Source organism: Balearica regulorum, chromosome 14, assembly GCF_011004875.1.
Source record: "Balearica regulorum gibbericeps isolate bBalReg1 chromosome 14, bBalReg1.pri, whole genome shotgun sequence".
NCBI classification, from domain to species: Eukaryota; Metazoa; Chordata; class Aves; order Gruiformes; family Gruidae; genus Balearica; species Balearica regulorum.
In genome coordinates this window covers 3,280,250-3,304,326 of record NC_046197.1, presented here as the reverse complement: position 1 = coordinate 3,304,326, position 24,077 = coordinate 3,280,250, and the positions used below count along the sequence as shown (strand labels likewise).

Sequence of the window (24,077 nt, the reverse complement as noted above, 5' to 3'; positions counted from 1 at the left end):
GCAGCCACCATCCCCTAGGAACTCTTGTTGCAGCAGTCAGGACTAGGATGTCTCCCAGCTGATTTTAGCTGACTAGCGGTGTTGTCAAAGGTCCCTGTCACAGCTCCTGAGAGAATTTAAGGAGATGCCTGTTGTGAAAAGGAGAATGAGCTGTATGGGGTGCCTTAGGCTGGAAGCCAGCTGGGTTATGAGCCCAACCCTAAAGCCGCACTGATGTGTCTTGTAGAAAAAGAGGTCAAGGATCCCTAGAAATAAGATCGTTTCCAACACCTTAAGACCCAGGGTTTTCAGAAGTGGGTACCTACGGGTGGCCTTAGCCTGTACTTCAGCAGTTAGGATCACAGCAGGGAGCGGACAGCATCTGCTGAACCTCCTTCTCTCTGCTCCCCACTCCTAGACATGGGGTGCAGGGTGATCTCTGGGGCTCGCGAGCCTCCTTGGGACGCTGGGGTACGTATGCCTGTGTATTTTCTGGTGTGGGTGTTGCACTAGGTGCTTGCCCGTCTGCTGCTGCTCGGCCCGTGCTGCGGCGCTAGCCCGGGAGGATCTCAGTGCCGGCATAACCTTTGCAGCCTGCAGGAAAGGTGACTTCCATTTAGTTCTAAATTATGACATTATTTTATTAGATCTTTAAACTTTATTTAAATTCTTTATTTAAAAAGGGGGAGGAAGGTATCATATTTTAATTAGTAGCGGTGTCAAAGGAGACCTAGATTAATTATTTGAAATCACTCCATCCAGATGGTTTTAATTTTCACAGCAGGGAACCGGCATCTTTTTAAGGTGATATTTTTCAAATTAAAATCAGCTTGGATATTACTCATACTGGCTGCAGAGCAAGGGGGTGGGGAACGCGAGCCGGCATGCCCTGTGTTTGTCCATCTGAGCGCGGCTGCCGGGGGGACCTGCATCGGAGAGGTGCGGGTTGATGACTGTCCGGCGGGACTGTGGATCGAGGCAGTCGCGTTGGCGTGCTTTATCGACGTGAGCTCCTACTTTGGCTGGCCAAAACCCGTCTCTGATACTCAGTGTTAGTCTTAGCAGCTTTAGTTGCAGCGCTGAGACTGGAACGGACGGGGAATGCTTCGCAGCTTAGACAGGAACTTGCCGTGTCCTGTTCTTGCCCGTGTGCGAGCTGTGGAGCCCTTGCTTCACCCCTTCGGTGGGTGGCCCTGGGTCCGTTTGCATGGGCGGGTTTGACACTGTAGATCTGTGGGCAGCTCCTCGGGTGCTGGTCGTGGTTCTTGGGCCAGTCTTTGGGACCTCTTGTGCTGGCTCCATGACCTTCCCTCATGTGCGGGCTGCTGCTCTCCCCGTCTGAGGCTGACCATTAGTCCTCTCTGATGCCCTTGTTCATTTGAGAGGAAGACCTTTCACAGTCACCTCTTTAAAGATAGTCCTACCTCTGGCCATTCCCTGGTTCGTTAATGCTGCGTTGCATCTAAGGAGCCTCCCTGAACTTCTTGAAGCAGTGGGCATTCACCAAGTTACATACCGTGTTGCTCCTTTTCCCCTTGAAGACCAATCTTTGACCCTGTGCCATCCTCCCCCATCCTGGCTTTACTCATCCGTATATCCTCATGACGATGGGATATTTCTGGTGCATGTGGCCCTTCCTCGCAGGTGTATGGGGGTCGTCACTGCTTCAGTACCACCTTGGCAGGTGGGGAGGGGAAGCCTGCAGCACCCGGCTGTCGCTGGCAAGTGGCTCTCCATCGCAGATACCCAACAACGTGGTGTGTTTCTGAAAGACTTAGATAAATATCCGTATTTATGCGTGATTGCAAGTAATATTCTGCTATAATACAGGCATTGTCCCACTCACTGTCAGAAAGAAGTTATTATTTAAATATCCCCTGCGATAACAGCTTTAGCAAACATATCTAAATAAATGTAAAGAGCTAGTAACTGGGAAACCCTGAACTTGCATGTGTGAGTGAGCTGCAAAGGGAAAACTCCGTTTAGGGCCCTTGTGAGTTAAACGTTTGTGATATTTGCACTGCTGCAGAAGCCAAAAGCTGACTTTACAAGTGGGAAAAATATTAATGTGTTTAAATGAAACAAACTCCTATTTCTATCCCCATGGTAAATCCTTACAGCGAACATATTTGCTCTTAGAGGGTTTTAAAGTTTGAAATATGAATGCCAAAAAGAATGTGACTTTTTGCAGCACAGATCAAACATTCTCCAGAGTTTGGCAAAAGCCGTGTTTCTACGGTAAGGCTCGGGTCTTACAAGCGTGAGTATTTCCAGAGCAGGACCGTGGATTTGCACTTGCTGACGCTTACACATTCTTGCATTGTGTTTCAACCATGTCTCCTTTCTCCCCCTCTGTATCGGAGATGGATCTGAACCAAAATGTCCAGTCTGCCTGTTCCTGCCTCTCCAGGGAAATTCCTGGAATCCGAATCTCGAGCATGACTGGAATTTGTGTTTAGATCAGAGACGGAATAAAATGCTGAATTTGGATGTGTCTAGGTTTTTGACGTGATGATGGCACGCTACACATCTGGGTGGCAGCTCGGCCGCTTCTGCGAATACAGCTGTGTCGGGGCAGGTGGTTTATGGAGATGCAGCAGAAATCTGTCCTCTCCCGTGGCTCCTGCAATGCTGCAGACCAGCTCTGGCCTCAGTAAACGTGCGAGGTGCTATGAGATTGGCCATATTTCTCCCAGCTAGAGCAGGAGTCGTGGACCTGGACTGCCAGAAAGCAATTAGTGACCTCCTGGGAACACAGCTAGACGCACAGAGGATGGCTGCAGGGCGGGTGTTCATCAGAGGGAGCGAGCAGCGACGAATCTCTCCCCTGCTAGCTGTTGTGGTGATCTTCAGGAGATCACTGTGAGGTTTTGCACCGTGACCGTGTGGCTGGACTGCTTCTGTGAAGTGTTTGAGGGCTGCTGGCCGTGGGGAAAGGATTTTCATTGCTGTTGTGTTAATGTTTTATTTGCGTGAGAACAAAATCCGTGTTCTCACCCTCTGAGAACCCTCCTGCGGTGTGAAGGGGAGCATCTAGCTTTATACTGCTGACGGTGTGGTGGGATTGGTGTGGGCTGATGGAACACACGTGTATACGTGCGTAGTTTGTGCTAAACTGGCGTTAAATCTGGAGCATCCGCATAGGAGTCGGTGGAGACGTGTCAGCGCTGCACCTGTGAGCAAGCCTGGAGCTCAGCCCAGGGTGGTTCCTGGGTGGTTGCCTTGCAGAGCATCCCCGCGTGGTGTCGTTCGGGTAGAGGTAACGGGACAACGCGCTGATGAGCTTTGCACGCTCTGACTTAACGGGACTGTATTGGTAAATGCTTTTTTTTTTTTTCTTCTTCCTTTACAAGCCCAGCTTCTAGTGGAAACAGACACTTTTGGCAGTCAAGTCCGGATCAAAGGGAAGGAGACAGACTTCTACCTTTGCATGAACAGGAAAGGCAAGCTCGTGGGGAAGGTGAGTGTTTCCCATTAATTCATTTGTAACGTGTTACCTTTAGCAGCCTCCTCAAGGCTGTAACGATGTGTTCGAGCTTTGTCTGTCAGCCTCAAATGAAAAGTGGGACGGGGGGGTTTGCGAGGCAGCCCGTGCCCTTCCGAGCCTTCCCCTGCGCCCGTAAAATCGAGCTCTGCGGCGAGCCCCGGGATTCTCTGATGCCGCTTCGGATGCGGATGGGTTTGCATCAAACTGATGTGAGATGTCATCTCGGCATCCCGCTGCCGCGGCCACCTCCACAATGACTTCATTGCTTGATCTTTTGCTTTGGGGTGAAATTCAAAATAAAAGGGCCAGTGGAGTGCTGCGCTGGGGAGGTCGGTAGGCGACATAAAGCTCCTTTCGGTGGTGAGCCGGGGGATGGCGTGGCACGGGTAATACTGGAATCCCAACGTCGTGCTGGGGCCGGGCCTCACAGTTCTAGCGTTACAGGAATATTTTATTACTTTGGATCCCCGCACAATGGAAGCATGCAACAAATTACAGCGTGTTCACCCATCTAGCTTAACTTCTTTGCTGAAGTCATATTTTTTACGTATTAACTTGTTTTTGTAACTTAGGCAGCTCTTCTGTATTGTTGGCGAGCCTAGAAGCTTGCTAACCAGGCGGGAGCTTGCTCAAAGCTAAAATATCACCAAAAAATAAGTATAAAATAAACCATCTCAGCCCTCGAAGGCCCCCTCCCTCCCCTGCCTGCACTTTGCACCACCAGGAATTAAAATCTGGCATCTTTGTGGCTGTGAAAAAGGGAAGCTGAGTTTTGTTTTGAGTCAACACAGCAAAAGCCACGCTCCCAAACAGAAACCAGAAACCAAATTGCTCTGATGAAACATTATTTACTTTTGTGGTCCCGAGAGTGACACTTGTGGGACAAGCGCCTTCCCAGGAGGATCCCTCCTGCCACTTTTGTTTTCCTCGTGAGCAGCGCAGATGCTTCTGTTGAGACTTCAGCCCGGATCTTTCGCGGGCAGCCGCTAGCCGTGGCAGCCTGCCTGACCCGCTGCCGAGCTGCTCCGGCGAAGCCAGCAGCATCCAGGACGCTGCTCGAAATCGGTGGGGACTTGGAAATCGGTGCTCCGGGAGGGTTGGACCAACGCAGCCGGTTCTCGCTGCTTCCTGCGCTTCTGTGGTGCAATTACTGCTCTGAATAAGGCACCGTTGTTTGGGTTTGGACAAGGAAATACGGGGTTTTTACTGCCTTAGACTTCTCAGGATATATACACATGGACGCTTTTGAATGTTGCACTGAACCCAAACCTGGCCCTGGATATTAATTTTTTTTTGGCCTTAATTTTCCATCCTTTAAATGTGATAATAGAGTTTTTCCCCTGAAATATTATAAGGATAATTTTGTTAATGTTCATGAGGTGCCGATACCACAGTAACGGCGACCTTAGAAGCATCCAAATTAGATGGGGTAAAATGAGCATGAAATCTTACCTTTTTCTTTAATAGACCTTACCCTGGGGCAGATGAGCAGTGGTGCACAGTGCAACCCACATCCTTACCTGGTCTGCGCTGAGTGTCCGGGAGCGTCCTGGCAATGTCAGAGGCTGTTTTTCAAAATGCATAGTATATTTTGGCAGGATTCATCCCTTGACTTGGCCCATTGGGCACCAAGGCAGGACAGTTCTTTAGCTTGTTACCTTTCATACAGCGTCAAGTTTTTTTTTTTTTTTTTCCTTGATGTGCTTTTCATAATGTTAAGTTGGCAAACAGTTTGTTATAAAAAAAATAATAAATCTATTCTTGTAAATATGAGCCTTCCCACCCCAGACTGCTGACAAGTTCATAAACCAGCCGACCTGAGCAGGAGGGGGTACGGAGCATGGCGTTTGGAAGGAAAATGTTCCAGACGCGTTGCCCATATTAACAGCTTCTCATGAGCAAAAAAAGAAAGTAATAGCATGTCTTCTTGATACCAAAGAGTGTGGTTTTAATTAGTATCATAGTTTCAGCTCTTTTTGTGGCAAGAGTTTGAGGGAATGCTTTTTAGCCTGAATGCTCTAAACAGCTAGTAAACCCCAAGGAAAACATTAGATAAAAGTTACGCCTGGGCTTATACAAATATTTAAGTTCAGTCTGGGGGTGGAGGGGAATGAAACCCATAAACTGATTGTTTCACGGTCGCCCCGGTATGTTCGTTTGGCAAGAGAGGAGCCATGGGACCAAACCGGGTCTTTTTCTCTGCTCATTTCCTATTGCCTTACACTGCATAATCCCTAACAATACCAGCATATGCCATCTGGCTTTGTTCTCCTCCTCAGTCAGCAGTTTTGGATCCCCCCCAGTTGAAAACCTGCTTTGAATTTAGTCCTTTTTGTTTCCCATAATCACCTACAAAGGGTATTACAGACCCGAGCAGGTTGTTGTTGTTCTCAGCTGGAACTGGTGATGCATGCAGGAGCTCCAGAGCCGGGGCTTGCTGCCCACCTCGGAGCCCGTTGTGTTGCAGGTCAACTGACAAACCCATTGGGCTGAGAAGAGCAGCTTTTGCGTCTTTTTACTAATTTATCAGGAGTTGCACCTATGCCAGCTTTTCTGAGCAGAGGCCATCTGATGGAGCTTTCTCAGGAGCCCCAAACCTCGTGTTTTCCTCCTCACTTGGTTGTTACCCCATGTGTGTTCACGGCCAGCGTTGGCCAAAGGGCTCAGAGGTGTTTTGGGTAGGCTTCTAACTTTATTTATTGTCACAGCATGCAACTGCTGAGGTCACCGAGGTTCTACATGCTACTTATGAAAACAGGAGACAGGGCAGGTGTTGCACAGAGAGTGACTTTTCTGTTAAAGGCGACCAGCACCAGGGGAAAACAAATTGGATTGTGTTTCTTCATTGATTCTTCGAGTTGTGTTGAAGAAGGCCCAAGAAAGATTGCATTTTATTTTTTTTCCTTCTGACCATATCTTTTTTTGCCTGTGGGTTTTTGGTGCCTCTGTGTATGCACGTATAGAAATTGTAGGTCCTGAGTTTTCTGATTTTGCTGAAGGCTTTTTATGGACCACTGAACTTTTTGGTGGAGTTATATTACAAGGAGAAAGATTAAAATATGAAAACTCAGAACAGGAATACTAGGTGTTTTTGGTAATAACTTTTTTGTTTTTTAAAATTATTGTTACTGTTTGTTTATCTCAGGCTTCTTACTAACACAGGGAAGAAGGGGACTCTGAAAGGTTCAGCTCTCCTTCTAGGGAAAGGCACAACGTGACTTGCCCACTTGTGACAAGGCACAGTGAGACTGGTCACCTTGAACGCAAAAACGCTGAATATTTGAAATAATTCAGTGTTAGGGGAGAAGAGCAGCTAGTGGTCTCTTTGGAGGAGCTTTGAGTTTCTTCGTGGTTCTCCTGGTGAGTCCTCCGGTGGTTTTTCTCTCTGCCCCAGCTTCTCTTATCTCGTGCGTTGAGATAAGGACGTCAATAAAGTGGGGACTTATGTTTGTAAAAGGCTGTCAAAGAGAAGTCTTTTAAGTCTCTGGGGCAAGGAATAGCAGCCGGGGTGTGAGCAGGTGGCTGTTATTTAGCTTGGCCACCTCTAACTGCTCTTGCTGTGCCTCTCCTTACAGCAAATTCACGCGATCTGGAATGGCAGGACGCTGCGGAGATCTCCTTTCCGTGCCCTGTCCCATCCCCTCATCAGGAGAGCATTTGCAAGAGGTCAGCGATCTCTGTGAAGCTTAAACTGGATCTGTCGGCACCATTACAAGATGACCAAAGCCCTGCCCCTTCCTTTAGGCGCTGCTAGGGCTAGTGGCCGCTGCGTGGAGATCAGAGCATCCCCTGATCCCCAGGCACTGTTCCCAGGGAATTTCCCATGGTTCTGCACCAGCCACCCATGGGATCACGCAGTCTGGTGGGCACTAGCGCTCAGGTTATAGCAGGTATCCGTAACGGGGAGTGCTTTGCACCCCTGGCTGTAAAGGGAGAGGGGAGAACAGGCCTGTGTTTCTGCACTGACCACGGGCAGAGGAGAATGGACCTTGGCTTCCTGCAAAGCTGCCAAGTGGGAGGAGAGGCTGCTTATTGCAGACCAGAGCAAGGGAGACATCAGTTTTCAGAGCAAGGAAGGTAAGTAATGACTGGAAGGCATCCAGAAGATTTGAGAAGAATGGGGAAAGAGCTAAGCACATCTTTGATTTGATCCAGAAATTTCTTCAGAAGATGCTCCAAGCAATCCCACTAATGTTCTTTCATGGTGTTAGGTGGATTACATCTTTGCCAGATCCAGTAGCAATATTGTTCCCTGTCGCTCTCTGTTGTTCTCTGTTGGGTTCATTTTGAAAAAAAGCTCCATCTCTCAGTGCATTAAGTCACTCCTTGCTTCTTGAGGAGAAGCAGGTGGTGGGTGCTGAAGCCATCTCCTCAGGGTGGGATGAGACTCACTGCCGGTGGAGTTGGGACGTGTGGTGACTGTCAGTTGTGTGCTGGGCTCCCATGTGATGCTACTCCACATAATGTGGCTGTAATACTGATGCTGTGAGTCTGCAGGAAACTCCTGCACCGCTGTGAATGGGGGCGAGTTCTTCTGAGGTAGGATGTGGCTATGGAGAAAACTCCAGAAGTAGGGGCAGAGTTAGAAAAGCGATAGACAGAATGGGGTCTATCACAGGTATTGTCCCTTTACAGAAAGTGAGAACAGTAAAGTTGTATTCCGAGAAGTCCTTGCTCATTGAATCACTTCAATTCCTTCTAAGAATTCAAGCCTAAGAGCATGCAATACTGTAAAATAGGTGATTTCCCAACAAATCCACATGCTGATTTGCACAGTCTGTCTTTGGGTTTTCTTTCAAAAGTCCTCAGTGAGCTGGTATACACACACTCTCAGAAAATCGTTATAATATATATGCATTATTTTAAAAAGAAAACATTTTAATGAGTTTGGTTCTGTTTCTGCTTTCTCCATGCTTAACGTGGGGGGAAAAAAGCTGTTGGTTGAAAGGTAGGAACCCCTTGGCCGTTTGGGGTGGCTGAGGCATTGCTTCAGCTCAATGACGGGTAACTCGGATGCTTTCTGGGGACAGCTTTGCTGATGCCACGTCCGTACCGCTGAAGCCCTCCTGGCACTCAGGAAGCACAGACGAGCAGTGCAGAGCTTGTGCTCTTGAGCACCGTCCGGCTCTTGAAGAAAAGCTGAGCCAGCCGGAGCGTGGCTGTGCCAGGGGCACGTCATCTGTGCTGGGGGCTGGAGGTGGCACAGCTCTGCTGGCCACCATCACCTCTCCCCCACCCCTGACCAGCACCGCTGTGCTGATACCACTTACAGCATAGACCTGCCTCTGAGATGTAAGGTTTTTTCTGGTGTGATAACTGCTTTCCAAGCCAATATATTTCTTAATGTTACCAGAAAGTTGCTAATACCATATGGCAAGGCTCTCTGTATTTTTGCAGGACAACAAACAAATTGTTGCTAGATGCCAGACTGCTCTGGCAGAGCTTTATCACTGATGCCTGCCAGCAGTAGCCTTTAGGGGATAGTAATAATTTGGGGTTGTTTACATTACAGCTTTAAAATAGGGGTTTTCTTGAAGCATGTGTGTGTTTAGTCAGGAAAGTTGGCTAAAAAAACTCTGACAGCATCAAAGAGCGAAGGCGCTCACTGCGGCCCATGCATGCGGTCTTGGCCCTTTATAATACCTCTGGCCGTACAGGAGAAGGAGTGTGTTGTGTTACAGGGGCTCCAGGTGGTTCAGTGGGAGCCACCCTTTGCAGGACAAGGGAACTTACCTGAGTAGGGGACACCAGGTGGGTTCTCCAGAGCCTTATCAGTGTATCTGGACCAGCTTTGTCATCAGTTGACTTTGGTCAAGGCTGAGGTTGAGCTTTCTTGAAAAGCCACCTTTGAAACACCCATGGTTGGGATGCCAGGGCCTTGCTGTAAAGCCAGGGGTCTGTGTTAGCCTGAGACAAGGAGACTCAGGGACGAGCTCCGAACCTGATGCCCTCTGTGTGCCCAAGTCCTGCATGGCATTTGGTCGTGAGTATTCCCCGGTGCCTGCCGGCGCCAGGGTCTGTCCCAACAGCCAAACGTGCTGCAAAGATGTCGGGAGGCGGCAAGGGCAGAGGGGCCTGCAGAGGTTTGCAGTTTGAAACTTCCATGCAGTAGATGAGGTGTTTGCACTCCTCAGCTTGTATATTTAAAACCACGCCTAACTGCATCTTGGATTTGAGGCAGAACTCTGAGTTTTGCAGGGGTTTGATGTTTATCCAGAATTTTTCCCGGAGTTGCGCAGTATTTGGGTTGCTTGAAAGGGGCTTGTAAAACCTAACAATTTCTGGGGCTGAATGCTGAATTTGCAACAAAAACACGACCAGAATTAGTGGGGTGTCGGGTTTAATAGCGTGCGTTTTGCGGATCTCTCTGTGACATGTTCAGCCATAAACTGTTCTGACTTGGCATCTCACATGAAAGCAAAACTTGACATGGCTTTTGCTGGATCAGATCGCTCAGATCTCAGTTTGGACCATAGACTGGTTCTTCCTATAGGATGGGATTGGTCCTTTTTTAAAGGGAACTGTTCCCAGGCTTTTGCTCCCCTGTGAGTTTGTTTTAGTTTAAGTCATCTAAATAAACGCCTTCAGTGGAACCTGGAGCCAAGCAGCCTTGGACCCTGTCATACTTTGAACAGGGACCTGAGCCGAAACCAGCCTCAAGCCTCTGAAAATCTTGAATCAGGGTCTGCAGGATCGCAAAGGTCTCAAAAGCAATGAGATGGTAAACCCAGTTTTCTTTCGGTTGAGCCATTAGAATCTTCTGCCTTCGCCTAATCTGGCTTTTATCCCTGCAACCAGTGTAAAAAAAAAAAAAAAAAAAGAAAAGAATTATTGTTCTGAAAACTAAGGAGCTCAGATTCTCATGAAATTAGAAGCAGAAGCTAAAATCAGCAATCACCCTCCTGCATTCTCAGCCCCCAAATATCATCAGGCTTTTGGTAACACTGCGACCTTCCACAGCTGCTCCTTTCCCCGTTGCTGGGCTACCTGAAGCATCACATTGAAACTTTTGGGGATGCTGGTGGAATTTGTATCATCTGGTTCATTTGTCGCAGTTTCAAGTTTTTACAGTGCTGAAAATGTGTCAGAAGGGTTCCCCAAGGAGGGGTTGCTGGATGTTACGGTAGGGATGTTGTTATCACGTGGTCTTAGGGTATGTGGACCCAGTAATTTGTCGTGTTAATTCTCGGTAGGTGTAATGTGCTAAGACCTGGCCGGACCCCATCGTGCACCTTTGCTGCGGTGGCTCTGCCCTGAAGCTGTAGGCAGCACAGGGCTGGGGTGTTGCAGCCGGAGGTGGGTAGGGTTGTGTTGGGTTTGCACACCTGGCGAGCAGGAGCCCCGCTGGAACAGCTCCTGACCTTGAGCAGAGGCAGCCGAGTGTTACCCGGCTTTTCCTGGAGTCCTCGCTCTGGACGGCACAACCGTGGAGTGATCCACAAGAAGCCATCGATGGTTGAATGAACTTTGTGGAAGAAGTTTAGATGTTTTGTGGTGGTGTGGGATAGCAGGCGGCTGATCTCGGTGTTGCAGGGAGCGTAGGGATCATTTTGAAGCTCTATTGTGTTTAGAGGAGGAGAGCAGTTTGATGGCTACTGAGAAACATGGGATGGCCTCGAGGCTTGGGAAGGAGGGCTGGGAACAGGGATCGCTGGGGAACGCTTGCAGTGCTGGAGCTCACGCATTGCACGAGAGGCTGAGGAGATGCAAGAAACGTGCTATGTGGAGAAGACCCTTTATTGCACAAACGGTTAGAAACTGCATCAATTCTTAAAGGACCATGGCCTCCGGTGGGGGGTGTGCGTAAGTTTGGATGCAAAGCCTGGAGGCAGTCCGAGCCAGAAGACTGTGGTACTTGTGGCACTGAATGGGGAGAGAGGCTTGTGCCACCACACAGGGAATTTACCCACGTCTTCCCTTCGCCGGTCAGTTGTTAGTGCTGTGCGTACACTTACCTCATGAGCTGATGCATTTAGGTCACGGGTTTCGTAAATTGAGCACATCGTTAAGCACGCTCAAGCCCACACTGTGCTGCTGAGGTTGGATTTGTGTTTAGCCACTTTGCCAGACAGAATGTTCACAGTGTTCGTTGGACATCACCTAAGAATAATGTGAATATTTAAGGTCTATGCTAAGTCCTCCTGTGCTACCGTCAGTTCTTGCGATCTTCTGAGCGCTGATGGACGCTGATCCTCTCGGGCTGAGCAAGGACAGGAGGTTTGGCTTTAACCATGCTGTGGGTGGAGGAGCCATGTGCGACATGAGCTGTGAATCCTGTGAGCAGGGCTTCCTCGGATGGTAGCGGGAACATCTGAGATGGGACTGATGCTTAATCCATCATTTCATGGGCCAGGCCAGGTGGTCAGGAGGTCCTCATAGTCACATTTTAGCCATATATCAACATCTCCAGTTAACTTAAGCTTCTCAGCACAGCCACAATGCTTTAAGTGTTTGCTCAAAAACAGAGAGAATGGTCTTTTGTTTTAAAAAAATATATTTCTTCATGTTACTGGTTTTATGCTAGGGAGTCACAGTTGCTCAGCTGAGGACGTGAGTCTTGGACTTTATCTCTGGGATGTGTCTGGTCACCAGAGAGCTAACAGGTTTATGGACTTCTGGTGGTTCCTCTTTAGCAAACTTCAATTGGAAATTCTTAAAAAGCACCAATTCTCTCTCTCAAATTGGAGTTTTTGCAAAGTCAGGGTTCACGTTACAGACCAAGCTTGACCTCTAAAGCTTTTTCTTATCCCGTGGCTGGAAGCTGTATATCCCCTTCCAGGGAAAAAAATGCCGCTTTCTTGAAAGCTTCATGACAATTTAATTCAATCCTTTCTGTGTTCAAGGAGCAAGTGTCACCATAAAGCTGCTAACATCCTGTCCCCTGTGTTTCTCAGTGGCTGCAGCTGTGTGTCATCTTGGAATATTTCAGTTCCCTAAGGTTAAATGTTAATTAAAATTATTGAGAGGGGATCTTTGAGCCCTGGTCATGCCTCATCCATTTTGGGTAGAGAGGGTGTGCCGTATGTGTCTTGTGCTCACCCTTGTATCAAGCTGAATTTAATTGCTTTCCTCGGAGCATCTTACCTCCAAAGTGCAATGTTTGTTGGTCTTGAGCCTCTCGAAGATGAGGGTGATGTTTCTTCTAAATGATACTTTGCAAATAGGTCGATGTGTTTGACTTGCAGCAAGCAGCAAAGCAATGCAGCCTTGTCTTCTTCAGCTGGATGCAGTTGAGATGCACATCCAGGTGAATCCTGCTCTTCGAGGACTGTTCCCACTTGACTCAAGTCATTTTTGGAGATGAAGTGAGAATGGAGGCTAATTTTGAAGTGGAAAATAAAACCTATGCTCCAACAGCAGCAAAAGATAGTCCGTTTGATATGGCCATTACAGTACATTTAAGGTCAAAGAAAAGTAGATCTTGCTTACATATATTTTTTTGTTCTTGACATTTTCTTACGATGTCTTTTGGGTACTTAAAGATATTAGGTTTTCCTAAAGGAAGACAAGTCTCAAAAGCCTTGCACTTGTTTACAGAAGGACGTTTGTCATTCACAGGCTGGAACAATTCTTGATGATCATTTTTTATGGATGGCACTCGATTTGATCATGGATTTCTCTTTCTTCTTCATAATATAATTTGACATGAAGAGAATTAATGCCATCCTGCAGACAATCAATGACCTTTCTTGGTCTTAAATTCCACTGATTTAAATTTGCCCCAGGGAAACTGGTGTCACTACCAGAATGTCAGCTGAATGAGATAGCACTCGTTTGAAATGATAACTTAAGAAGTCAGTGCATATGTTTGTTTTATGTGTATAAACCTGGGGTTTACCAGACCTGCTATGGGATCAGCAGCTGTTATAGTCCATGTTCTTGCTCCACTCATCATCTAGACCTGATGTTTTAATTTTTTTTTTTTAACTTTCTTGTAGTGGCATACGTTCCTATATAATGAATTTAAGCCTGCATGAAATATGCTGCTGCTCTTAGTTGGCTTTTGCAGAAAGTTCAGGGTGAGCCTGTGAGTCTCAGTGGAGGCTGAAAATGACTGCTCTAAAAGGAAACACAGCGAACTCCGGCAGTGCATTTAACCAACCAGTTGTGCCTGTACGGATGGGTAAAAATGCCCTCCCAGCTCTTTCCTTAGCACCTGGAAGCATACACGCAGCTCGATCTGGTAGGTGCAGGCAACGGTAGATGTCTTTGAGCTGCTCAGATGTCACGTCTGAAACCTGCCTTTGGTTTCAGATCTCCTGAAGCAGTACCTTCCCATTGCAGGAACCCGCAGTTTTGACTTAAATAATTTTCCTAAATTTGCTATTGGTTTCATAACTTTCATTTAAAAAGTGTTTGACGTTTCTAATCATTAATAGTAAGTACACATAGTTCTCTGAGATGTCGTTAGGAATTTCTATTAACCAAAGGTACTTCTTTCCAGATGAAGCCAACGTCGTTTGCTCTAATTGTGGATACGTGCCGTCCTGTTGGCAATAAATGTGACGGAAGGAGCAGGTTAGGAAGCACATCCTGGCGCAGCCTCAGCCTTGCTTGGGTCATCCCTACGAACGCACCTTTCATCTCTGCATCCTGCTGTTCATCCTGTGACAAAATGCTCTTTCTTCCAAGGCGGTGTGAGGTTTACCAAACAGATAGTAGTTAGAAAAGTGGAATTTTTGAATGAAAGGTAGAAGAAAAGAAAAAATTTAAACCTTTCTCTTCCTTCCTTGGTTCTTGCAGCTCGTGCTGTGCCAGGCACAAACAGGGACAGGGCTCTGCGAAGCCTGTTGTAGGTCCCATCCCATGCACGCAAGACTGTGCCCGTTTTTGCATGTTCTCAGGAGAGACGGAACGTACCCCCAGTGCGTGTAGGCCGATGGGGGCGAAAACGGGCAACACTGCTTTGAAACTGGGCCTCTGGAGATGTACCCGCTCTTCGGAGAACCTCCTCCGCGTGGGTTTTGTATTACTTCCCCTGCACTTAGATGTCCTGTATACATAATTAACCTCTCTGTTGCACTGGCAGACACTTTTATTGAACTGCCCATCATGACTCCTAAGTATTTTCCTCGGAGGATTGCGCAGGTTCAGAGGCCAGAGAGCTGGAGGAAACGCGCCTGAAGCTGAGTAACTCTTGGCAGTTAGAGATGCAGCTTCCCTGATTTTCTGGGAGCAAGAATGTGCATTTGGGTCAAGAGGTGTCTCTGCGGTGAGGATGCCTTGCCATAAATCCAGGATGCTGAATATCAGGATGCTTATGATGGGTCTGTCCTGATAATGCCTATAAAGTGCACGAGGATGGCTGAGCCTGGTCTATCGGCGGCCAGAGCACTCAGATTTGCCGTGCTGCAAATAACATTTCCCACGGCATTGCTGGATCTGGCAGCTGCTGTACCTGCCCCGTTGTCACGCTTTCTGACCTATCTTTAAAAGGTGTACGTGTGAAAGGGGAGAGGTGGCAGTGCTAAAAGCTGTGATATTGACACAGCTCCTGCCTTACCTTCTTCCACTCGGGATTTTCCAAGCCACGCGGCGCGAGTCTGAGCTCTGACTTTGAGCTGAGCTGGCGCAAAACCACAGAGAAGTGATACGCTTCATCAAAATCACGTCACTAGGTACATGCTGTGTACAAGCTCTGGGGTTTTATAGGGGGTGTCAGTGCTGCTGGGTGCACCAGCCCTTGGCCCTCAGCTGGGGATGCTTCAGGAGTGGCTTACTGGGACTGCCGAGCCACGCATCTCCTGAAAACCCAAGCCTTCCGTGCCGCCAATGCTCCGAAACGTAGGAAACACAGGGCAGGATTTCTTCTGTATAATGCAGTGTGTGAATGTAACAGTGCCAGCGTTTGGGGGAAATTTGTAGCAAGCCTTTGAAATACTTGCTGAGCTCAGTGGGCGTACCTCGCGCCTGGGGGTGGCGTGAGATCCAGCACGGTGGGGTACCGCTGCTCGGGAACCCCCTCTGTCTGCCAAGGGGAAGGGAGGGATGCAGAAAGGGCCCGTTTTCAGGGTTTTTCCTTGCAAAAAACCAAGGTGCGTATGCCTCTTGGAAACCTTTTGGTTGAGCGGTAGCTTTGCCTGCTCTGGGATTTTTAGGCAGAGGGGGCTTGCTTTCCTCGCAGAGGGAAGCGATCCCGCTTCTATCTCCACAGTTTGACTTTGAGCCGGGGGGGCTGAACTTGCAGAGAGGTGCTAATTAGACAGGAGGGTCATCCCCATCCTACTTGAAAGGTTGAGTCTTGCTGCGCCCTGTGCCAAGCCGGCGTTCCTTGGTCATCACAGAGGTGTCTCCTACGGTTTGGTGTTTGTTATTATTTGCAGCACATCACCAGTGCGGGAGTTGAGTCGCCTTACCCAGAGAGCTTCTAATCGCAGCATCGTTTGAGGAGGGGGGGAGCGTTTTACCGTAAGCTTAGCTTAACAGCTTAACACAGCATTGTGCATAGGGCTTCATTTGTGCCCCCCATCTTTGCAAACAGAGAAACCGGTCAGTCTTGGAGGCGTCTCTCGCCGCACCGCGGCCTTACCCGAGCCGCTTGCGTGAGCTTATTGTTAAAAGCCGAGTGACGTTTGGATTTGCCGGTGCCCACTGAGCCAGATTTGTGAAGCGTAGATGAGAAAACCTGCCCTGGCCTCCGTTTCCCATAAAAAACTGCTCAGGTGGCTCAGCGCAGCAGGCTGATGGGGAGAAGGCGGAGGCGGCCGCTGCACCTGCTGATGCTTTGGCTCGGGCTGGTGGCACAGGGGCTGCCGCGAATTCCCCCTGAGCAGCAAGCTGTTAGTGGCAGGAATGCCTCGCTCAGAGGAGCGCTCCTGCTACGACAACAAAGAGCCCTTTGATCCTTTCCATTTGGAGAACTTAAAACGAGAAAGCCAAACTACAATAAGACCAAGTTGGGTCATAAAAAGGAGAAGCAGGAGCACCAAAGCGCTCCGGAGTGTAATTGTAGAAGCAGCAAATGCTTTGGCACTTAATTCTGCTTTAGTGTCAGTTCAGCATGTTTCACGTTTAATACTGGAGAGCCTGTCGCCAAATGCTCTGCACAAACAATCCGGCGCTGCTCCTTGGTAAGCTCGGGGCGCTCGGAGAGCCCCCGGCTCCTCGTGCTGCCCAGGCTTTACCAGCACGGCTCTGCTTTCCCTCGCCTCTGCGCAGACCTGGGTGATGCCCGAAGGCTTTCTGTGGTGGAAGGTGGTGTTTCGATCAGGCATTTTATAAGGTGTTTATCAGAAGCCTGGCTAACAGCTACTGCATCTTCCCATGGCTATTAGAGGGGTGTTTAAACAAAAAACGCTCTGAATTATTTCTGCACAAGGAATTGAGCTGCAAGTTGTCACCTCTGCGGTGGCACGGCCTCGTCACGCGGCCAGGCAGCGCCTCCCGGGAGCAAAATCAGTGATTCGGGGGTGGCTCGTCACGGGTACGAGGTGGCGGCAACTCGGAGAGCCTGTGCCCTTCGCAGGAGCAGAGTCGTGCCGCTACGACAGCTCTCGCCCTGCCCTGAGCGGGGAGCTTGGCTGGAGATGCTGCCTGTGGGATGGTGGTGAGCAAAAGCGGGACCCCTGAGCACGTGTGGGACCCCCGGGGCCGCAAAGCCCCTGTGCTCGCCCCGCTCTGCGGGGCTGATGGGGATGCGGGGCTGGGTGCGGGTCCTCCCCCATCGAGGGGCAGCGCCATCGCAGCGGTTCCCGCACAGCTCCGAGGCTTTCCAGAACTCGTCTTTATTTTAAAGAATCAGTTCCAAACGTAAACCTCCACATCTTGAAGGGCGAGCGCTCTGCAAGGTGCATCCTGACAGCTAAGTATGTGTGAAATGCGGCTTGGCAGTGTCTCCAGGCTGATGTCGGCGGCAGAGGGTGCAGCCCCGTATCGGCAGCAAGCGTTTGCACCGGGAGCTCCTGGGGAAGGGTGAGCAGGCGGCTGGAGCGGGGGCTGATGCTCGGCCAAAGCCGTCTCCCTTTTCTTTTCCATCCTCCTCTCTCTGGAGGAGTGAGGGGATGGGTGACAGACCCGATGAGTGTTTTGCTGTCGTTTAAATAGGGACGTGATTAGACTTTAAGTGATGGGCACCTGGTGGAAACAAGGTGACACGTAAAAATTATTGAAAACCCTCATAAATTGCTTTTTCCCCTAATAATTACCATGGGTCCAGCTCTCCATGGTGTAGGTAACATGTGCGAGTGATTTATTCTATTGGGGATTATAACAGATGCTGTAAAATCATCTTGTGAGGATTTGAAAATCATCTGTCTGTGTCTGGCGTGTCTTAGCACGTACAGGAATGCTCTGTTTGGGGAAGTGAGGTCCTTATCCTGATTTATCTTGAGGTGCTTGTAAATGTTACTGTAATTTCATGTTATCAAATCATTTAGCTCTTCCTCTTCCAGAACTAAGTTATTTTATCTCATGCACCTTGTTTACTTCAAATTAACCCTGAGGTTGGCCTGAAGTTGCACCTTGTTATTCCTCCACCTCCTGTCTCCATCTTAGGCTCTGTTGGCAAATTTGAAGGTATAAGTAAATACTTTTTTGTTATTAATAGAATAACTTCCCCCTCCTACACACACGTTTTCTTTTCATTCCAGTCTTCGTTTTCCATGAGAAACTCACATTGCAGTACAAGCGGAAACCTCCCAAATTGCATGAAAACGCCTTAATTCTCCTAGCAACAAGGTCAGGGCTCAAATCCAGGACCTTTCCATGAGCGTGGGGGAAATGGCCCTTCCAATTACCTGCTCCCCCTGCGCTACGGATCCGGTCGGTTCATCAGCACCTGGGTTTGGGTGGATTTGAAACTCAGCCATGGTATTGTTTAAAAATTCTCCATTCATTGGGGAAGGGTTTGTAGCAGGCTGAGCCCTGAGAAACCTGGGGCTGGTTTTTATGGCTTCCCATTGAAACCTGGTGGAACCCCGTGGTGTCGACTGATTTCCCCCTTCCTCGCTCATGTGGCTTTGATCAAACCCAGGGCTCGGAGAACGACCCCCCCCAGGAACTGGAACCACTGAGCTTTGCCCAGTTCTGCCGTTCATTAAAGCGTTTGTGAGCTTCCAACTGTAGATGATAAAATCAGGAGCTTTGTGCCCAGCCTGGCGTGGAGATTGCCGGTCCTATGGCAGAGCTGGCTTTGCCCTCGTGTAGGGGGCACGTATAGGGAACATGGACCCCGGATTAGCATGTCTGATGCAGAAGTTGCCATCATCTCCCCACCCTCTTAATGGGACCTACTGGGGGTAACAAAGCCCTTTAGGCAGGATGGTTGCGTTAATGATTTTAGGGTAAACTTCGCATATAGTTGCACCGATTGAATTGAAGCTCTGCTTAAAGGTATGAAGCCGGGGAGGGGTGGCTGGAGACTGGGTCCTGGAGGCTGGTGATGATGAAGCTTTTCGCCTGTTGTAGCCTGCGTGACGCCAGCTTGGGTTGTCGTGCCTGATGGTTCCCATCTCACAGCTCTGTCTGTAGCTCGTACGTGGGTTTTTGGGGATCAGAGGTGCAGGGAAGCCTCAGCCAGCCTGGCCTGGGGGGCTTTCCTCCTGTCCCACGATCCCTGCGCTTCCAAAAACCTCACCAAACTGCTGTGATGGTGCAGGACTTTTTAGAAAGGCTTTTAGGAGAGAGCAGGCTGACCTGGCCCTGGGGCAGGGGTGCTAAGCGTGCGGGGCTGAGCTCCTCACCCCAGCCGTCGTGCCCGGTGGAGCCCCTGCGCGGAGCCGCAGCAGCCGGGGACCGACCATTGCTGCGGGTGCTGTGCTGGGCACGCTGCTGCGGCTTTCCTGTCCCCCGGGGTGGGATGGGTGGGATGGCTGCAGACTGAGGAGGGGGGCTGATACTGTTTAGTTTGTGTGGAGAGAGTTTAATAGTAAGCAGAGCAGTAAGCATAGGCCTGCAGTACTGAAAAACCCGTTCTTTGACTTCGGGGGGGAGCTGGATTGGGCTAATACTGTGATGGAAATCCTTCCTTTGGCTTTGCTGACCGTTGGATTAAGTCCTGTATGATGCTCCATACTGTGCTTATCCCTGTCCGGAATCCATAAAACACCCACAGCTGAGACAACATCCAGGGCTGACAGGAGCCCGTATCTACTCCCTAAGATCTTTTGATGCATGAAACAAAGTGCCAGTGCGCACAATGATGCACGATGTTCTAGGTGCAGCACCAGTACCTCAGTTAAAGGAACTGCTGCGATGGCACTGCCCCTTGATGGGGGAGGACCCACATCCAGCCCTGCATCCCCATCAGCCCCGCACAGGGGCTTTGCGGCCCCGGGGGTCCCGCATGTGCTCAGGGGTCCCGCTTTTGCTCACCACCATCCCACAGGCAGCATCTCCAGCCAAGCTCCCCGCTCAGGGCAGGGCGAGAGCTGTCGTAGCGGCACGACTCTGCTCCTGCGAAGGGCACAGGCTCTCCGAGTTGCCACCACCTCGTACCCGTGCTCCAGCGTGGGTCTCTCCCACGGCGTGCAGACCTTCAGGAGCAAACTGCTCCAGCGTGGGGTCCCCCACGGGGTCACAAGTCCTGTCAGCAAACCTGCTCTGGCGTGGGCTCCTCTCTCCACGGATCCACAGGTCCTGCCAGGAGCTTGCTCCAGTGTGGGCTTCCCACGGGGCCACAGCCTCCTTCAGGTGCCTCCACCTGCTCTGGTGTGGGGTCCTCCACGGGCTGCAGGTGGAATCTCTACACCCCCTCATCCTCCCTCCATGGGCTGCAGGGGGACAGCCTGCTTCACCATGGTCTTCTCCATGGTTGTGTCTTGACCCAGCGAGCAGGTGGGGAACCAGCAGTCCGAGGCAGTGACGGGGAGGTGGGTTTGCACGAGGTTGCAGCAGAAGTGGGGGGGGGCGCTTTGTTGCAGGGTGGTTGGGGAGCAGCACTCATGCTCAGGAGCTTCTGACCTCCAGTTCTGCATCTGATCCTGGCTCCCTCTGTGAGGAAGAATGTCATTTGGGGAAATGGTTTCCCAAGCCAGGTACTTGAGCTCTGGGTGGCTGCTTTTAGGCTGAGATTGAAGGGTGGGGAAAGAGGAAGGACCACGTCCCCTCTGGCACCAGAAATGAAACCCTCTTCCAAACAAAACCCAACCCTGAGAGTGCAGAGGTATAAAATTGGGGCTTACATCCACCCCTCTGGCTGGGGTGGGTCTGGTGCCTGAGGACGCTGCTGCCCCGTATTCCTCCAGCTGCAGTCATGTCAGGATGCTGGTGGGATGCTGGCCCATCCGGGGAGCCACTCCGGCATGGGAATGGTGCCTTCCGCTGCTGCTGTTGCTCAGGGATGCGAGTTGGAGCCGAGCCTGGGGTGTGCAATGCGGCTCCGAAATAACCGCTTGGATGGAGTTGGGGACCTCGACACCTGCGGCACCCCTCCGGCTCCTCCCCGGAGCTCCATGCACGGTTTATTTACCCGGTGTCAGCGCCCGGGATGCTGTGGGAGAGAGTTCTCAAAGCACTGGGAAGGCTTAGACTAAGGCTTGTAATGATTTTAGTGGGATTTGGGTAGTTACGGATGCAAGTCCATAAGGTATTTTGGAAAAACGTGTCAAAAATGAGGTGTAGAAGTGGCAATGCTGATGTTTGGCCTATATGAGATTCTGAGTTTTTTAAATTTTTTTCTGATTAAGTATGATGTTTCCCTGGCATGAGTCCAATTCATCCTCCTTCCCTAATGGAAAAAGCAAAGCTAAATGTCTTGCTTTGCTTGCAATAGAATGAGCTGGACTGGATAAATTTAACTCTTTTCTTTGAAAATTCCTTCTCTCCTTGGATAGGAGTGTTTGAAAAAAATGAAATGATGACCTCATGCTTTTGTGCTTTTTTTTAAAAATTCATTTCTGTTTCAGCTGATGTTTGTTACGGCTCCTATTAACAATGTTTGAACCAAAAACAAGATCCAGATGTGATGATTTTATTGATGCCAAATTGGGTTTTGGTCACTGAGCTTGCATTTGGATAATGAATTTTTTTCTTTTTCTTTTTTTTTCCCTTTTTCAGCCTGATGGCACCAGCAAGGAGTGTGTCTTCATTGAAAAAGTCCTAGAAAACAACTATACGGCACTGATGTCAGCAAAATATTCAGGCTGGTATGTTGGATTCACCAAAAAAGGGAGGCCACGGAAAGGGCCCAAGACCCGGGAAAACCAGCAAGATGTACATTTTATGAAGCGGTACCCAAAGGGGCAAGTGGAGATACAGAAACCTTTCAAGTACACAACAGTCACCAAGAGGACTAAGAGAATACGACCCACCAACCCCAGTTAAAAATAGACAAAAACAGTGTCACAATAATAAACCACAAAAGAAAAAAAAAAACTGCTCCAGAGGAATATTTTTACATTAAAAATAAGGAAGAAGCTCTATTTTTGTACATTGTGTTTAAAAAAAAAATAAAAATAAAAAAAATTAATAAAAGACTAGATGGCAAACGCTGGGGAAAAGCTGTTAGGGATTTATTGTGACTTGAAAAACAAAATGAACTGCTCTATTTAAATTGACTTCTTGTTGTTGATGACACACAGGTGCTTATTTCGCTTTTTTGGAAAGGACAACTTTTCAAGCATATCCCCAGAGGAGGAAAAAAAAAAGTAATTATTAAAAAATAAAACCAAAGAAAACCAAAGTTCTTTCCCAAAGTTACTGAGACCCTGCCCCGAAAAGTGCCGGTTTTGCAGTACTCTATTTATTGTCTGCTGCACGCCGGCCCAAGACAAGATGGTGTGTGCCGCAGTGATTGAGTTTCCGTGGAGTTCTCGACGCATCGATCTTCTGTAACCTTTCTGACGACATAAGGTGTCACGGCTCCGTGATCCTGCATTATGCTCAGTTCTGGAGAATGCTGCTAAATACATTCAAGTGACTACAAGATGACCTAGTACACCAATGATAAGGGAATATTTTAAAACCAGCTATATTATATATATTATATATATATAAGCTATTTATTTCACCTCTCTGTATATTGCAGTTCCATGAACCAAGTATTACTGCCTCAACAATTAAAAAAATTATTTAAAACACATGTACATATTTTTGCTGCTCACACTTCTTTCCCCTCCCTGCGTAGTGGTTTTTTAATGCATATTTATCTTTTATGTGAGGGCAGCAGGATATGTTCAGGGTAGTTTCCTCACTGTAAACTTCATTGCTAATTCTGTAATTCCTCCTTTTCCTTAATACCGTCTTCCTCCTCCTCCCTTGTTGTTCCCATAAGGAAGAAATGTTGCGTGGGGTGATGATGGGCTGAGTGGGGGAATCCACGCTGGCATTTTTCAAGAGCAGGAGTTAAATCTGATACTTTTCAGTCGAACGAATATTTCCTAGATCTTTGGCCAAGCAGAAGGTAAACTGGAAAATTAACCTCTGACTCAAATTAACACGTACTTGCACGTGGCTTGTGTTTCCTTCACTGGAGGTTTTGAGAGGGGCCATTTGTTTCAGTTATTTAATTCAATGTTGTATCTTTTAAAACTTGCCCTAGACTGACCAAATCCCTGGCCCCGCGTAGGTCTCCCGGCCCTTCGGTGACTCACTCTCCTCGTTGTCCAGCCAGCTTTTCTGCGTAGGACTTGGGCGATGCGAAGCCACGAGGTGTGAATCTGTGTATGGAGTGACCCACGCGGTGGGTTGGGTGAGACAGTGTTAAACAGTGGGGGGAAGAAAGAAGGATGATGAAATAACTGTCCTCAAATTTTAGCTGAAATGGCAACTGACCCCAAGTGAAGCTTCAAGAAGAAGCTTACTTGACTTTTTCCTTCTCTCTGTGTGCAGACGTTGCTACACTCCCTGATTCCAGCCAGGGCTAAAAATGCTCAAAACCACGAAGAAAGCTTTTTCTTGTTAATCAGTAGAATGACTCTCCCCAGAACAAGCTTTCTCAAGATAACTTTGAGTGCTGCAGCCAAATCCTGCAGATCAAAGCCGTTTGGGAGATGGTGCAGATAAGCATGCAAGCTTGAGGATGCTTATCTGAACCAATCTCCAAACCTCGCAAGCCTAGAGAAAAATGAACAGTGCTGAACAGGGTCACTTCGTGCTGCTCCACAAAAAGCTGGGCAGCGTTACAGGTGATGCCTTCACCCCAGCTACACACGGGCGGTCGCTCGAGCAGCCCCTCTCCCAGTAAATATACTGGGAGCTGCTTTCCTGGTGCACCTGGAGATCAGCACGGAAGCGGGACCTGATGGCATGGTGGTGGAATTGGTTGGTGGGGGCTGGAAGGCTTTGCCAGCTTTGCCTTCAGATTGATTCATGTGGGAGAGATTTGGGAAAAGTTCAGAGGAGCGCTGGGGGTGCAGGATTGGGAGCGGCTGGAGATTTGCTGTGTTAATGCCTCCAAGAGGAGAAACCCCGTTGATTTCTAGCGTCAGAAAGGATTTATGGGTGCCTTTTTTCTCCTTGAAAGATCACCATGGCCCATGGCACTGATGGTTTCACTGTCAGAATGACAGGGTTGGTTTGCCATCAGGGAAATTCAAAGGGGTGGAGGTGGTAAATGCTGGAGAAGACGGGGCAGAAGGGATCTCCTGTGAGCTTGAGAGCAACCAGGGAGGAGCTGCTGCCTGTCTTACATGCCCGCTGCATTTGGAGACTGGCACGTGGGAATTGTCATGAG

At 49.0% G+C, this 24,077-nt stretch overlaps 1 protein-coding gene across 1 annotated transcript in view; it reads left to right on the top strand.

Moving 5' to 3' along the window:
* The window catches only part of FGF18 (fibroblast growth factor 18), a 73,609-nt gene extending 51,131 nt beyond the window's left edge, over positions 1-22,478 (top strand). The window contains exons 5-6 of the mRNA XM_075766603.1: positions 3,333-3,439; positions 21,461-22,478. Of these exons, the coding sequence (XP_075622718.1) occupies positions 3,333-3,439; positions 21,461-21,727 (374 nt within the window). The 3' untranslated portion in view covers positions 21,728-22,478. The remainder of the gene's footprint in view (positions 1-3,332; positions 3,440-21,460) is intronic.
* Positions 22,479-24,077: the final 1,599 nt, after the last annotated feature.